Here is a 17,655-nt window from a genome sequence, read left to right as displayed (position 1 = left end):
CTCATTTTAGGATGAGTATTAAATAGATCAGAATGTCCAACTGATCCTTGGTGCACGTGTGTGCACCAGAAATAAACAATAATTACTTTGAGCTGAGATTTGGGGGTTGACTCTTTCTGTAGCAAAATTTAGTGTAACCTGACTGACACAGAGATTGGTGGGTTTAGATAACATGGTCTAAATCACAGAACTACAATGGAAAAGGGGAAATTCAAGCTGTTCAGTCTGTACCTTGCCTGCTATTGTTGACTTCCATGGGCAAGAGTAGGTGTAGTAGCTTGTTAGGGCTGTGTGCTACAAATGGGTTGGTATAAATAAAAGAAACTTATTATCTCACAATTCTAGGGGCCAGAAATTCGAATCAAGTTTGTCAACAGACTTGATTCTTTCTAAAGGCTGCGAGGAAGTTTCGTCCTTGCCTCCCCCTAGCTTCTGCCAGTTTGGTGGCACCTCTGGAGTTCCCTGGCACATAGAAGCATCACCCAGTGTCCGCCTTCATCTTCTCATGGTGTTCTTCTTGTGTGTGTTTGTGTCCGGATTTCCCCTTTCTAGAAGGACACCAATTATATCGGATTGGAGGCCCATTCTACTCCAGGATGATCTTATTTTAAAGAATTGTACCTGCAACTACTCTTTTCCCAAAGAAGGTTACATTCTGAGATACTTGGGGTTAGGACTTCAGCATATTGAGTTTAGAGGGACACAATTCAATCCATAACAATAGGAATAGAAGTGCTTGCTTGGAATATTACCCAAATGAAATATATATATATATATATATATATACACGTATATATAGGTGTATATATATATATACTTATATATATAATCCTTCTGTATTTATTTGTAAACATTAATATTTATTATAATATTTAATATTTATTTAATATTATTAAGGCTAATGTTTTATATACTTATATAATTTGTATGTAATATAAATGTATAATATATGATATATAGTATTTAATATTATGGAAGTTATTATTTTATATATTTATATAATTTATATATATAACTATATATATAAGATATACATATGAATTATTTATTTAGGAATGCATAAATTTTATTATTTTTTCTTTCTCCAAATTTTTATTTACACTCCAGTTGGTTAACATACAGTATAATATTAGTTTCAGGTGTAGAATTGAGTGATTCATTACTTACATACAACACCTAGTGCTCATCACAATAGGTACACTCCTTATCCCCCTCCCCCATTTATATATCAGGGTATAAACAATACATAACATTTCTGTAGCTACATCTAGATTAACCTGGATAGAAGAGAATTTAGCTTACTATTGCTTCTGCTATCCTTTCAATGTTCCTAGAAATCTGTTGAATTAGAAAGAGGCAGCAATAAAGGAGGGGAATATGGAGTTGAAAAATAGCAATGCTGTCTTTTTAAAATATATATTGTTAAAGTGAACAATGTTAGAGTCTCAATTGATGGTGGCCCAGCTGGTACATCCATATGTCTTTAGTATTTTGAGATAAAGACCAAGTATTCAGAATAAATATAAAAGCATCTAAAATGGTATGGATATGATCCCAGATGCTGTCACCATATGTCTTATGAATTTCTCACTTAAAAAATACCAGGTCTATATTATCTGGCTTATCTAGTCTAATATACAAGTTGATCTTCCTTAGCACAAAGCACCAAAGAACAATGAAAGCAATCTAGTTAAAACAGCTGAAATCTTCATGGCGCTGAAGTTTCATTACATTCAATCATTGCAATTTAGGATCTCAAAAGTTTAAACTTCATTTATAACAAATTGTATTAACGTTACATATGGTTATATGCTAAAAGCATTTTCTAAGAGAGCAAACATAATCTGACATCTATTTGAGTTCTTGCAGATCATGCCTTAAGATAACATCTGGAAATCTCATGTTACACATTCTTATTTTCAGTAGTGGGAAAAAAAAATAGCCTGCCTTAAATATACTTACCCACAACAAATATATAATCATTGCCCCACTTTTAATGATCAGATGGCTTGAATTTGAACCACTGAAAGACATCTGAAATCAGTAGCACAGCAAATAAGTCAGAGTAGCAGCAGTGAAAACATTTATCACAAAGCCCACATATTTTATTTGAGAGAGTAGAGTCCACTTTATCTTAATTGACTTAGTTTTACATATAATAACACCCTTGTTATCTGTGTTCCACTGGCACCCTTCCATTTCTTGGTGCGACATTATAACTATAGAGGATGAAATTTTAAGAGAGTGAGTAAATAGCTGTTGTAGACTGAATTGCATCCCCCGCCCCAATTCATATGTTGAAGCCCTGACCCCCAGTGTGACTGTATTGGAGATGGAGCCTTTGTGGAGATTTAACTAAGGTTAAATGAGGTCATAAGAATGGGCCCTATTCTAACTAAGGTTAAATGAGGTGACAAGAATGGGCCCTATTCTGATAGAACTGGTGTCTTTGTGAGAAGAGGAAGAGACACCAGGGCTGTTTTTCTCTGCATGTGTATGAAGGAAAGGCCATGTGAGGACACAGAGGGAAGGCAGCTGTCTCCAACCCAAGGAGAGAATCCTCACCACACACGGCCTTGATCTTGGGCTTTCAGGCCTCAAAATTGTGAGAAAATAAATTTCTATGGTGTAAACCACTGAGCCTGTGGTACTCTGTTGTGGCAAGCCTGAGTTGACTAATACAGTAACATACTAGAAGCAGGTCAGAAGATTGCTGAGAGAGATTTCAAGATGAGAAATAATGAAAATTAACAGCAGAGGGCAGAGAAAGCTCTAAGAAGGTAAATAGGAAGAAAAATCAAATAAATAATCCTTAGAGCAAGGAAACACCGCCCCCCCCCCGCCGCCATATAACATCATAACTCAGCATACCTCCCAAGAGCTTTACTTTATTAGAACACAAAAAAATGATTCCTGCTCAAAAGGTGGTGTGGGTTAAATTATGTGTATTTATGTACTAAGCCAGAATATGTGCAATATAATTTAGAAAGATTACCTACGTATTAAGCTTGAGTTATTTGGAAAAAAAAATCACTTTTCCTGATCTCCCTTCCACTCTTCTTAGTGAATAGTCTAGAGTTGAGATGACACTCTAATACAAATACGCTTCTATCCATTCATAAGATCAATATTTCTTAATTTGGCCATAGAAACTATGTGACCAAATAATTGCAATACAAAGAGATCTATATAATAATGAACAAATATGGGACTACAATTATGTTGTGTATTAACAAAAATCATAAAATATTTATTTTAAAAAGAAAGCTTTTATATATATTAGGGATATATATATGTCTCTACATGCTTCTATATATAATATCCAGCATATATACATATACACATATGCTTATATACATGTAGACAAGCAGTCTTTACTTTGTACAGTAGGGTGGGACCATGAACAATAACCTTGCAACCTGAATCTGTGCAGAGATCATAATAAGCAAAGGGAAAAGTTACAATTTATCTTTTATCTTTACATTTTTTTGTCAAAATATTAGAAACTTTCTTACTGCCAGTTTTAAATGTATAAGAAATAAAAAATAGCAAAACTAATATGGATTCAATACACCATAGTTTAAAGCATTAGGAACACTGAAAAGAAATGCTTTATTTCTTTATAAAAATTTTATTCAGAGCAGTTTGAACAGTTCTTGCCTTCTTCCTATCATATTAACTTATGACACAGAGTATTATTTTCTATGTCTTGGTTAATTGTCATATTCCTTTCTTCATTTGGATCAGCTATCAATATTTTATCGTTTTTGCCTTTTAATGTTGTAGAATATCTCTAAGAGTACCTTTAGTGTAAAGTTGGGGTTTTTTTGGGGGGGGGGTCTAAATCACTTTCTCTGAGACATCTTCATCTTTTTCATCACAAATTCTTTTCATTTTCATTAATAAAGTCACTTTCCCTTAACTCTTCTAGCTGTTCAGGCGAACAGTGTTCAGTCTCAGTTGCTGGTGGCCCAGCAGGTGTGTCTGTGTGTCTTTAGTATTTCAAGATCAAAATCAGGGATTCAGAATAAATATCAAGGCTTCTGAAATGGTATGGATATGATCTCCAACAATGGTGGAGGTGTCAACATTTTCATAGTCAGCTAAGTCTTCTACAACCATTTGTATGTTTGATTTGGATTTCATGTTCAGCATTATCACCTTTTCTTCTTTGCTGCACTTCTATCTTTGTTGGCTAGTTCCTCCTTTTAATTATGCATTTAAAAAAATGTCACATGGGGACGCCTGGGTGGCTCAGTGGTTGAGCTTCTGCCTTAGGCTCAGGGCGCAATCCCAGAATCTGGGATCAAGTCCCATATCGGGATCCCTCCAAGGAACCTGCTTCTCTCTCTGCCTATGTCTCTGCCTCTCTCTCTTTGTATCTCTCATGAATAAATAAATCTTTAAAAGATAAAATTAAAAAATGTCACATTAAATTATCACAGGGAGACAAGGAGTTAACACAATTGCATGCTTTGTTGTCTGTGCATGAACAGAAAACAAATGTGCAGCGATCACTGGCAGACTCTAAAACTGTGACATAATAGGTCACTGATCATAACCCACATGTGTTATTTACATAGAGACTTGAGAACAGAAGAATTAGCAGCAACATTTTCACTTTATGCAATAACTCATAGTTATCATACCATGGTAACTAAAATGTGAATCCTGTTGCTGGGAGAGTGGTGTTATTTAACTAAACCATGTCTTAGTTTGGGCTGCTATAACAGAAGAAAACAGACTGAGTGGCTTGAAAAATAATCATTTATTGTTCTAGAAGCTGTGAAGTCAAGGTTAAGGTCCTGGAGATTTAGTACTTGAGGAAAGCCATCTTCCTGGTTTGTAGACACCTGTCTTCTGATATATCACATGTCAGAGAGCAGAAAGAGAAGAAGACAGTCTTCTTATGTCTCTTATTATAAGGGCACTGACATCAAGAAGGGCCACCCTCATAACTATGACCTCATGACCCAAATTCCCCCATCTCAAAATACCATCACATTGGGGATCTAAGCTTCAACATATGAATTTTGAGGGACACAAATATTCAGTTCAAAAACCATGGTAACTGAAATTTGTGAAAATAAAAATTGCACAAAGTAGGTACATACAGGACATACATAAATACATGCACATAATCAATCAGTGAATCATAACCTGGCTTTCTATTTCAATTATTCTTCTTCCTTCTTCAGGTCTTATTCTTTGGCTTCAACTTTTTTCTTATTCTTTCTGCTCAGATGCTTTTCTCATTCTGTCTCTTCATTTTCTTATAAAATTATGACTACTTCCTTTATTACTATAGGAGAAGACCTAGGGAAGTTTTCTGGGAAAACCTAGAAGAGCGTCAGCAAGTTCCCTGTCACATCCAATTAAGAGCTCGATGGGCATTGCCAAATTTCCAGTGTGAACCAGTCAGTAAATATGTGCTGAATGGAAGAAGGTGGAAGGGCCTTCTTGAGTAGGAGCAATAATACCTCTAGAGAAGCCTGATTAATACCCAAAGTGTCTCACTAGTTTGGAAAGATCTTTCTTTTTCTAGTATCAATTTAAAAATCTCTCTCTTTTTCCTCCTGTGAAGAGAACAATTTTTCCTCTTTTGTACAATGATAGTGTTTCAGTGCAAAGCAAAAAATGGACACACATTTATAAATGCAATAATATAAGGTAAACAAGAAACAGGACGGTGTTTGTGAGGATGACTCTTGGTAAGGATGGCATCTTTGAAATGGGAACTTCACGTTTTCATCTGAATGCTAAAGGAGGCTGCCTGTCCACTCCTGTGTATTTTCTTATCTGGAGGGCCCTTATGAGCAAGGCCACAGATTTGAAAATGTCAGTCTGAGTTTGGAAATTAGATCCTGTAATCCATCCACGGTTCACAAAGCTTGGAGTGGGGGGAAAAGACATCTTTTTCTTATTAACCTTGATCATGTCCCAAGGTTTACCAGACTAAGAACCAGCTATAATCAAAAAGTAAAGGGAACAGTGAAGATGAATATAAATACTCTTATTATTTTCTTCTTAGAAAAAAAATCTCTCACTTAAAATCTGGAAGAAATGTCCTTAATTGATGTTTTAAAAGAACCCAAAGTCACAACCTGCATTTCAAAGCCCATGTCTGGCAAATTGTTAAGAGATTAATGTTTCTAAGGCAAAAACAGAACCATTTGGTCTATGTCCAGGGAAACTTTTTAAAACATGCAATCAAAATTTATAAATGGTGTCTGAGAGGCAAGAACAAGATCATTTACATTCATTCTTTAACACCTTGCTTCTACATAGGAAGCAAATTACGTAGTAGTTCATATTCCTGCTTGGTGTCTCAGATACTTTCAGGGGCTTCTTTGCAAACAAGAAGGTGGCAAAGATCCCAAGGTGGCCCACGGCATATAGCTGCCCAGAGAACTGATCTGATGTCAACCACTGTGATCCCTCTGCAAACATTCCCCAGTCATTCTGACAATCTGACTTCTATCACACAAGTATTCTTTGTCTACCCCAAGAAAGGATTTAGAATGAATGAATAAATGAATAAAACTTATTTTAATTTTTAAAATTTTATTTGAAAAATACAATACACAGCAGAGAATTATGTCCTCCCCTACTGCTTTTTCACAAAGGAAACTGTATGGTAAATGTAACTGTGATATTTGGCTAGGATAGATCCTGAGAAAAGAGAGGCCCAGTTAGAAGTGGAAAAGACAAAGTCTGTCAAAGAAGGTTCACCTCTCTTTTAACATAAAAGAGCCTTTTAAATAATCTTAGGAATCAGATAGAACATGTGCAGAATTTCTGCCATGCAAACAGAGACTACTAAAATTTTCAGGCTGACCAATTTATACTGCTGGGCCCCAAGTGAGTAGAATAAAAAGATGTCTTTATCAGAAAAGTATGTGTTTGCCTGCTTTTACTAGACTATATATGTACATATTTACAAATTAATATTTTCTTAAAGGTGTTTTTCATTATCTGCAGTTATTGTATCATAGTTCAGGGCTCTGTGCTGGCTTTTTGCCTTTATGCATGTGTATCTTTTTATTCTTCTAAATTTTCCTCATGGCAGGATCATTCAATGCACAATCTTAAGCCCATAACATTTAATATGTGAGATGATCTTATTCAGATCCTGGATAAAATCTGGGTTTCTGAGGAATTTATAACTCCTGTATTTGGACCTGGTTTAGCAAGGTGCAAAGACACAACATTTACACATGAATATATAGCTAAGGCTTCCCACAGGAAAAACAATCCAAACTGGCTCCTTGAAAACTGATTCTGGAACCTATAGAACTAATTTGACTCCAGAAGTCTTACTGGTAATCCTGCCTCTGAAGACATTACAATCATCCTTTTTCACTTCCATTCCCTGTAAGTGAATTCCCCATTACTGTTATTGCCTTTAAAAAGTCATTAAAGTGGATCAAGGCATTCTAACTTTTTTTTATATTTTAAATTTCCAACCATGCTGAATTGCTATATAGAAGTCTGAATTTGGTAGAAATATGGATTTTCTGATTTTGACCCTATAAAAAGTGTTTTAAGTCCCATATTGGTGGAAAAGAGCAAGTAAAATCTATTTGGGGAAATAATAGACAAGTCTTTGGTTATATTTATTTGCTGATTTCTGTTGAAATTACAGAGAAAATGTAGTTTTTTTTTTAATACTGTCAAGGTGAGGAAGAATCATTTCAATCAATTAACTACTGCTCATATAAGACAAAGCTATTCAGGGTGGCTTTAAAGATTGAGAGGTTATGGTAGAGGAGTACATTTAATGGTGTAATCGTAGCCTGGTTCATCTTCCTTATGTTCACATGATTTCATCCTTAATTTCATTTGCTCAGTGAGGTACGTCTTTTGGGGCCTCTACTGAGAGGTGGGGTGTAGAGCACAGGGGTGAGGGTTGCAGGACAGATACCTGATTTGGGTTTCAACTTTACAAAAGATCTCACATCTAGACTCTTGACATTATTTTTAAAGAAAATTAAAAATAAGTTACCATATAATTGCATATTTGTATAGCGTTCATTCTTAAAAACATAAATATTTAGAATACAGCATAGGTCTTATAACATTATTTTGATATTTCTTCATTTTTAAAAAACATAGGCAGTTGTCCAGGACTCTACTGACCTCTGAAAGGTTTTGATGTTTCCAAAATGATACAACAGCTGTGGTGTATTCGAAAAGAATACAAGTTCGGGGTCAGAAAACCTGAATTTAAATTTTAAGTGTCTCCCGCTAGTTGTTTGGAATTAGGCATATTATCCACCTTGCCTTGGCTTTATTTTTAGCATTTATAAACTAAAGTCATTTTCAATTATTACACAGGGTTACTATATGGATTAAGTAAAATTATAAATAAAAATGTCCTTTGTAAACCATAAAGTACTATACAAATGCGAAGTAAAATGTGTTAACCACATTTCTGGCATTTACAGATTTTAATTTATGTGTCAGAGTGTGGTTCTTTCCTGTTTAAATTATGTGGAATTCTGACTAGCAAAAACCCTAAGAATGGAGACTTTCACCCTTCTTAAGACACTTATTCAGTGGAAAATTGCTCAATACATAGGAACCACTGCTAGATTTTGTCACTTAAAATATCCTACACACAGCCTACATTCAAAAGCTACAAGTCAACAATTAAACCACAGTTGTCAGGAACAAAAGTCCAAATAAATAATTTTTAATTATGATACATTACTTATTACAGTAAAAATTGGCATTTTCCCCTTCAAAAGCAGAAGCACCAGTCTTAGAATGTATAGTATGAATGGTATTTTAAGTGAAATATAGCATATTATTATGTGCAAACATTATTTTAGTATAGACCATACTTTCTAAAAGTAAAGTAATTTCACACACTGAAATCTGTTAGAATGGAAATAATGTCATGCTGAAAAATAACATAAAACCCCCATGACTTTCAAAGTCCACTTCAAATGAAATGTGGTATACTGCTAAATAGATATATGAGCAACTAAAAAGCTTAACTAGACTGAAATGGAGGGAATTTCTTATACAAGATGACTTGTGTTAAGGTTTCTTTTCACACAGTATCAGTGATTCTGCGAGAAACTAATGTGTTTTATTTAAGAACTAATTTTTTCATTGGGTCATCACATTTTATTTAACACCTACTTTGTGCAAGTTTTGTTGTAGGTGCTGGGGATACAGAGAAGAAAGACACAGTCCTGCCCTTGAGGAGCTCACAGTCTAGTGGGGGAAACAGATAAGTGGACACTGGTTTTAAAATTATAAAAATTATTAGACAACTTTATAAATTTCTTTTGTAATCAAACAAACTTTGGGTGTTATGAGTGGATGGTGAAAAGGGATGATGTCCAATGTAGTGACAGACCATCTTCTTCAATATCATGTGACTTCTGCAAAGGCGGTGATATGGTTCTGGAAAAGAGAAAGGAATTACAATGTCAGAGTCCTGGGAAAATTGGCTTTGAAAGATATTTAGTGCTTTACAAATGACCATTAGCTTCATATAATCCGTAGCCCATCTACGTTTAAGTTGCAGAAACATGCATTTAAGTTCTATGTATTATTACATACATTTAATGGCTAATTCTAGATTTTATTCAATATTCTTAATTCACCCAATAGATTAAGGAATCGTGGTCACAATTAACACTGAAATGTGGAGATGAGAAAATGGTAATTCCAGACACTAATATTCTGCTTACTGGTAATGGAATTTTAATGCTGAGGGTTGGAGGTTCACATTAATTGCTCCCAGTGAGGCAGTTGGCATACAATGAGTTGGTGAAATGCTCAGACTGAAAGGCATTTGCTGGTTGACAAAGATCTGCTTAAACACTTCATTTGTTTTCCAGTTTTATTTAGAAATAATGGACATAAATCACTGTGTAAGTTTAAGGCATACAGCGTGATGGTTTGATTTACATGATGTGAAATGATTGCCCCAATAGGTTTAGTTAACATCTATCTTCTCATATAGATACAACTAAAAGAAAGAAAAAAAAAAAAAGGAAAAAAATTCCCTTATGCTAAGAACTCTTGGGGTTTACTCTCTCATGAACTTTCCTAGATGTCATACAGTGGTATTAGGTATAGTCATCATGTTGTACATTACATCCCTAGTACTGGAAGTTTTTATTTTTTTACCATCTTCCTCCAATTCCCACTTCCCATACTCTTCACCTCAGACAGACAAATCTCTTCTTTTTTCTTCTTTTTTTCTGTGTATGAATTTAAGTTTTTTGTTTTTGTTTTTTTAGGATCTACATATAAGTGAGATCATACAGTATTTGTCTTTCTCTATCTGACTGATTTCATTTAGCATATGCCTTCAAGGTCCATCCCTGTTGTCACAAATGGTAGGATTTCTTCATTTTTATGGCTAAATAATATTCCTCTGTGTATGTGTGTGTGTGTGTGTGTGTGTGTGTGTGTGTAACACACCACAGCTTCTCTATACATCTCTCCATCAATGGGCACTTAGGTTGTTTCCAGGTCTTGGCTATTGTAAATAGTGTTGTTATCAACATGAAGTACAGACGTCTTTTTGAGTTAATGTTTTTCTTTTGGCTATATTCCCAAAAGTTGAATTGGTGGGTCATGTGCCATGGCTGCAACAATTTACAATTCTACTGGTGGTGCACAAGGGGTCCCTTTTCTCCACATGCAAGCCAGCATCTGCTATCTCTTGTCTTCTTGATGATGGTCATTCCAAAAGACATGAGGTGATATCTCATTGTGGTTTTGATTTGCATCTCCCTAATGGCTAGGGATGTTGAGCATCTTTTCATATGCTTGTTGGCTTTTCATATATCTTCTTTGGAGAAATGTCTATTCATGTCCTTTGCATATAATATATATATATATATATATATTATATATATTAACCTCTTCTCATATATATGGTTTGAAAATATTTTTCCCATTCCATAGGCTTTTTAACTTTGTTAATGGTTTCTTTTGCTGTGCAGAAACTTTTTAGTTTGATGTAGTCCCACTTATTTATTTTTGATTTTGCTGCTTATACTTTAGGTGTCCTATCCGAAAGATAATTGCCAAGACTCCTCAAGGAACTTTATTCCTATGTCTTCTAGGATTTTCATGGCTTCAGGCCTTACATTCAAGTATTTAATCCCTCTTGAGTTAATTTTTCTAAGTGGTATAAATATAAGTCCAGTTTTTTAAAAATGTTTTTTATTTTCTCTTAGATGTGTATTTATTTATTTTTTTAAAAGATTTTATTTATTTATTCATGAGAGACACAGAGAGAGAGAGAGAGAGAGGCAGAGACAGAAGCAGGCTCCATGCAGGGAGCCCAATGCAGGACCCGATCCTGGGACTCCAGGATCATGCCCTGGGTCAAAGGCAGGTGCTAAACCGCTGAGCCACCCAGGGATCCCTAGGTCCAGTTTCATTCTTCTACGTGCAAATATTCGATTATAACAGCATCATTTACTAAAAAAAAAAAAAAAAAAAAAAAAAAAACAACCTACCTTTTCTCCACTGAGTGTTCTTGGTTCCCTTATCAAATATTAGTTGACTATATATATGGTTGTGTTTATTTCTTAGCTCTCGATTCTATACCATTGGCCTATTTGTCTCTTTTATGCCAGTACTATACTGTTTTGATTATATTAATAACTATTGTGTTATAGTATAGTATCAAGAACTGTGATGCCTTTTTTCTTCTTTCTCAGAACTTCTTTAGCTATTTGGGGTCTTTGTGATTCCATATAACTTTAGGAGTGTTTTTTTTTTTCTAAATCTGTATAAAGTGCCATTGGAATCTTGATAGGGGTTGCATTGAAACCACCGATGGCTTTTGGTAAGGTAGTATTCACATTTCAACAATATTAATTCTTCCAATCCATGAACATGAGATACCCACTTATTTGTGTCTTCTTTGATTTCTTTCATCAGTGTCTCAGAGTTTTCAGAGTACAGATCTTTCACCTCCTTAAATTTATTCCTAAGTATTTTATTGTTTTTGATGCTATTGTAAATGGGATTGATTTATTTTTTAAAAAATTGTCAGTGAATAGAAATGCTACTGATTTTTTTTTTTTTTTAAATTATTTTTTTTTAATTTTTTTAAATTTATTTATGATAGGCACACAGTGAGAGAGAGAGAGGCAGAGACACAGGCAGAGGGAGAAGCAGGCTCCATGCACCAGGAGCCCGATGTGGGATTCGATCCCGGGTCTCCAGGATCGCGCCCTGGGCCAAAGGCAGGCGCCAAACCGCTGCGCCACCCAGGGATCCCTGCTACTGATTTTTGTATGTTAATTTTGTATTCTGCAACTTTACTAAACTCATTATTTAGATCTGCTTTTGGTTGAGTCTTTAGGGTTCTTCTCTTATAAAATCATGTCATCTGTAAATAGAGTAAATTTTAATTTTACTACTTCTTCCTTTCTAATTCTGATACTTTTTTTTTTTTTTTGGCCTAACTCCTCTAGCTAGGACTTCCAGGACTATGTAATGGGAGTGGTGAGAGTGGGCATCCTTGTCTTGCTCCTAATCTTAGAGAAAAAGTGTTCAACTTTTCATCACTGAGTATGATGTTAGCTGTAGGCTAGGTATATGTGGCCTTTATTATGTTGAGAAACATTCCTTTTATGCCTCATGTGTTAAGAGTTTTATTGTGAATGGATGTTGAATTTTGTCAAATGTTTTTCTCTATTAAAATGATCATGTGATTCTTTTCTTTCATTCTATTAACATGTGGTATCATACTGATTGATTCACATATGTTGAACCATTCTTGCATCCCAGGGATAAATGGCACTTGTTTATAATGAATGATTCTTTTAATGCACTGCTGAATTCAGTTTGTTAGTACAAGTATACCTTGAAGATATTGAAGGTTTGGTTTTAGACAACCACAACAAAATAAGTATCACAATAAAGTGAGTCAAATGATGTTTTTGGTTTCCCAATATATATAAAAGTTGTATTTATTCTATACCGTAGTGTATTCAGTGTGCAATAGCATTATGTCTAAAAAAACAATGAACATACCTTAATTAAGAAATACTTTATTGCCAAAAAATGCTAGCCATTAGCTGAGTTTTCAGTAAGTCATAATCACTGACCGCAGATCACCGTAACAAATATAATCATAATGAAAACGTTTGGAATATTGTGAGGATTATCAAAATGTGAGACAGCGACATTAAGTGAGCAAATTTCATTGGAAAAACAACACTGATGGACTTGCCCGAAACAAAGTTGCCATAAACCTTTAATTTGTAAAAAAAATCACAGTATCTGTGCACTGCAATAAAGAGAAGCACAATAAAATGAGGTAGGCCTGTGTCGTATTGGGAATTTTAACATGTATAGACATCAGGGATATTGGCCTTTGGTTTTCGTTTCTAGTAAATCTTTTTCTGATTTTAGTATTAGGATATGTTCACCTATTAAGATGAGTTTTAGAATGTTTCCTTTGATGTTTTGGAAGAATTTGAGGATTGCTATTAATTCTTTAAATGTTTGGTAAAATTCACCAGTGAAACCATCTGGTCCTGGGCTTTTCACCATTGGGAGATTTTTGATTACGGATTCAATCTCCTTACTAATATTAGTTTTTTCGGATTTTCTATTTCTCCCTGATTCTGTCTTAGTAAGTTGGTGTATAGTTGTTCACAGTAGTTCTTATGATCCTTTAAGTTTCCATAGTATCTACTGTATCTTCTTCTTCATTTATAATTTTGATTTGAGTCCTTTGTCTTTTTTTCTTGGTTAGTTTAGATAAGGGTTGTCAATTTTGTTTACCTTTTCAAAGAACCAATCCTTAATTTGGCTAATATTTTCTATTGTTTTTTTTTTTCTGTTCTTTGTTTAATTTATTTCTATTCTAATCTTTATTGTCTCCTAGCTTCTATAGCTTTGGGCTCAATTCATTCTTCTTTTTCTCATTCGTTAAAGTGAGTTAGATTACTTGGGATTTTTCTTTCTCTTAATATAGGCATTTATTGCTGTAAACTTCCCTCTTAGAACTACTTTTGCTGCATTCCACAAGATCTGGTATGTTGCATTTCCACTTTCTTTCATCCCAAGAAACTTTACTTCTCCTTTAACTTTTTCTTTGATCTATTGGTTGTTCTGGAAAGTGCTGTTTAATTTCCACGTATTCATTAATTCCAGTTTTTTTTCCTGTTATTGAGTTCTGGTTACATCCCATTGTGGACAGAGAAGGTCCTTGGCATGACTTCAATCTTGAATTTGCTAAGACTTGTTTTATAGCCAAACATATGGTCTGTCTTAGAAAAATGTCCCATGTGTGCTTGATAAGAATGTATATTCTACTATTGTTGGATATCTGTATATATCTGTTAGATCCACTTGGTCTATAGTATTCAAATCTGCTATTTCCTTACTGAGTCTCTGTCTGGAAGACCATTGTTGAGAGTGAGGTATTAAAGTCCCCAACTATTACTGTATTACTGTTTATTTCTACTTTTAGCTCTATTAGTTTTTGCTTTATATATTTGGGTGCTCCAATGTTGGGTGTATAATGCTTACAACTGGTATATTTTATTGATATATTGACCCCTTTATTATTATATAATGACTTTTTTATTTACCATTTTTAGCTTAAAGTCTATTTTGTCTGATATAAGCAGAGCCATCTCTGCTCTTTTTTAATTGCCATTTATTTGAAATGTCTTTTCCCATCCTGTCATTCTCAATCTCTGAGTGTCTTCAAGGCTACAGTGAATCTCTTACAGGCAGCATATAGTTCGATCTTTTTTTAAAAAAATCCACTCAGCCATTCTATGTCTTTAAATTGTAAAACATAGCTCATTTATATTTAAAGTAATTGTTGATAGGTAAAAATGTACTATTGCCATTTTAAAAAAATAAATCCATTGTTCCTTGTTTTTATCGTGCTGTCATTTTTGTGTTTTGATGTTTTTTTGGTACCAGAATGCTTTAACTTCTTTATTGTGTTCCTTTGTGTTAATTTCCACAGAATTTTCCCTTGTGGGTACCTTGAGGCACATACAAAATATCTTAAACTTATAACTTATTTTAAACTGATAATAAGTTAACTTGTGGAGAATTTATAAACTTTATACTTTTATTTTTCCTCTCCTTCACGTTTTAGGTTAGTGCTATTACAAGTTATATGTTTTATGTTGTGAAATAACAGATTATTGTAGTTAAGGTTATTTTTACTATGTTCTTTTTTTAACTTTTAAACTAGAGTTTTAAGTGAATTAGGTACCATTGTTACCATATGGCAGAATCTATGACTATATTTAATTTTATTTATTTATTTATTTATTTATTTATTTATTTATTTATTTATTTAATTTTAATGTGTAGTTCACTAAACATCCTAAAGAGGGTTATTCTGAATTCTTTGACAGTTCATAGATCTCTATTTATTTAGAGATATTTTGGGAACTTTATTAGTTTCCTTTGGTGGTACCATATTTACCTGATTTTTTTGTGATCCTTGATTCCGTAGATTGGTATCTGTGCATTTCAATAATTAGACTCCTCTTCCAGATTTTACAGGTTTGTTTTGGCAGAGAATAGTTCCTCACCAGTCAGTTCAGTTTGGGCTTCTGGTTGTGTCTGCTAGTAAAGTCCTTGGGCAGGTGGAGCTTGCTCTCATTCCCTTGTTGGACAGGCTGAAGGCTGTATTCAGTGATGAGTGTGGTATGAATTCGGTTCCCTGCCTGGACACAGCAGGAGAAGTAGCTCTAAAGTTGGTAAAGCTCTATTTCTTACCTTAACTCCAGCTGACCTATACCCCAAGTTCCCTGACCTAACATGCCAAAGGCTTTGTTCTACATACTGTCAGCTCTGCCTGTCTGCCTCTTGTCTGTCTAATGCTACTGGGCTGGATAGCTTCTGTTGTCTCTAGTCCTTCTGGTTAGATGGGAACAAAGGACGCTCTCCACAGCAGGTGAGGTTATGTTGCTGCGTCCTTGCCTGGGCAGAAGCACAGGAATGCTCCATGCCCAGTCCTGGCTTTCTCTCTGCTCTGCCTCCCTGTCTCTCAGGTATCGCTGGGCCACACTGCTTACAGAAGTTGTCGCCAGCCCTTCTGGACCAAAGGGGCTGGAAGACACTTTGCTCCTCACCTGGGTGTGGGGAAACCAGGCTTGCAGGCCGGCAGAAGTCCTCATTTAAGGATCTGGATTGGGCAGATCCACACCCCACTGATCCCCCTAGTCAGAGTGCACCCTCAGTTTGGTCCTGGAGATTACTCAAACTGCTGGTTGGGATTACTACTTGGGCATTGCAGGTATGAATTTGGTTTGCCCAGATCCGTGGGCTGGTTGTTGCAAGCCCCTCGCTGCTTCTCTATCAAATGCAGATTCCCCATAGCTGAGCCCGCAGATTTCCCAGCAATTCCCATGGTGTGAGATCAGAATAGGGATTCCTACAAAGCAACCCACAGTTCTGGGGTTGGGAGGAGCTGGTTCCCCTTTGGGATTCTCTTTGCTCACTGGAGGAGCTGAAGGCTCCTGTGGTCTAGGATTCTCTCAGTGATGTCTTGTTCTTAAACAGCTCTTGGTGATTCTTCTTGTGGGCAGTGGGGAGCAAAGTCAGGAGCAACCTGTTGTCATTGTGGCAGTGTCACTCCAAACATTTCAGTCTTGAATTAATGAATCAAAGACTGTAGACTGCAATTTCTGTTGTTTCCTTCAATTATAGAATTCCTTGCAGGGCTTTCTTCTCCTCTTCTTCCTCCCTCTCCTTTAAAGCAACAGAGCTATGCACCAAAAACACCCTGTGGAAGGGCTACTATTTAAATGGATTCAGATATGCAGAGGGCCAGATCATGGCTTCTGAAATATTGCAGTGGAAAATTGATATGACATAATCATGTTACATATAGGGTTACATCAAGATGTAATAAACTTGACAGCCCCAACCAATAAGAGCAGCATTACAAAAGGATTTTACCATCATATTACCTGCTTGAAGTGTTTTTTGTAGTAGTTTTCCGTATTGACTCTTCTTAAGTCAAGGACATCATAAACAGAATTTCATGTAATGAATGCATGCCATGAAATTTCTTCCATGTATATGTAGAACGTTTCAAGTTAAAGCATCTTAACTAGTTAAAACACTCACAAAATGTGTGTGAAGAAATTAAAACTCATTTGCACCAAATTTAGGCATATTAAACCATAATTAGAAGAATATCACTGACTAGTGCTTACAGCATTATTTTCCAGGTCTGACTCACTTAAGCCTAAAGAAAAACAGTAGGACTAACTCCCAAGAACACCTAAGAAACTGTAATTTCTCGTTTTAAAAATGCAAGATGAAAACATTGGGGAACTCAGTAACTCATCTCTAAGTCTTCTTGATTTTCTCTTACAAAAGCACAAGCATGACTTTAGGACAAAAAGGATTGTCAGAGCTTTATGATGCACTGTGATTGGATAAAAGCCATCAGACCTGTGCAAACAGGACATCATAATTTTATTTCCAGTGGCCCTGTGGGAACTTGAAACCTGTGAACTGAGAAAATACAATCTGATACACAGTGTTTCACTACAAAACTGGCGGGGGTGTCGTACCTCTGGACAGGACCTAGCACATAGTAATTGCTGGAGAGATGTTAAGATATAAATTGAAGATTAACCGGTCAGTGGCAACGGTGGGTAGGAAAGGAGTGAA

The 17,655-nt window shown here is 35.2% G+C and overlaps 1 protein-coding gene across 1 annotated transcript in view; it reads right to left on the bottom strand.

The window, feature by feature from the left end:
* Positions 1–8,679: 8,679 nt before the first annotated feature.
* PLPPR5 (phospholipid phosphatase related 5) overlaps positions 8,680–17,655 on the bottom strand; it is a 121,621-nt gene continuing 112,645 nt past the window's right edge. The window contains exon 6 of the mRNA XM_025417535.3: positions 8,680–9,417. Within this exon, the coding sequence (XP_025273320.1) occupies positions 9,385–9,417 (33 nt within the window). The 3' untranslated portion in view covers positions 8,680–9,384. The remainder of the gene's footprint in view (positions 9,418–17,655) is intronic.

The sequence above is a fragment of the Canis lupus genome, chromosome 6 (assembly GCF_003254725.2).
Source record: "Canis lupus dingo isolate Sandy chromosome 6, ASM325472v2, whole genome shotgun sequence".
In the NCBI taxonomy this organism is placed as follows: Eukaryota; Metazoa; Chordata; class Mammalia; order Carnivora; family Canidae; genus Canis; species Canis lupus.
Note: the sequence above shows the minus strand (reverse complement) of the source record. Positions and strands in the feature narration are given on the sequence as shown.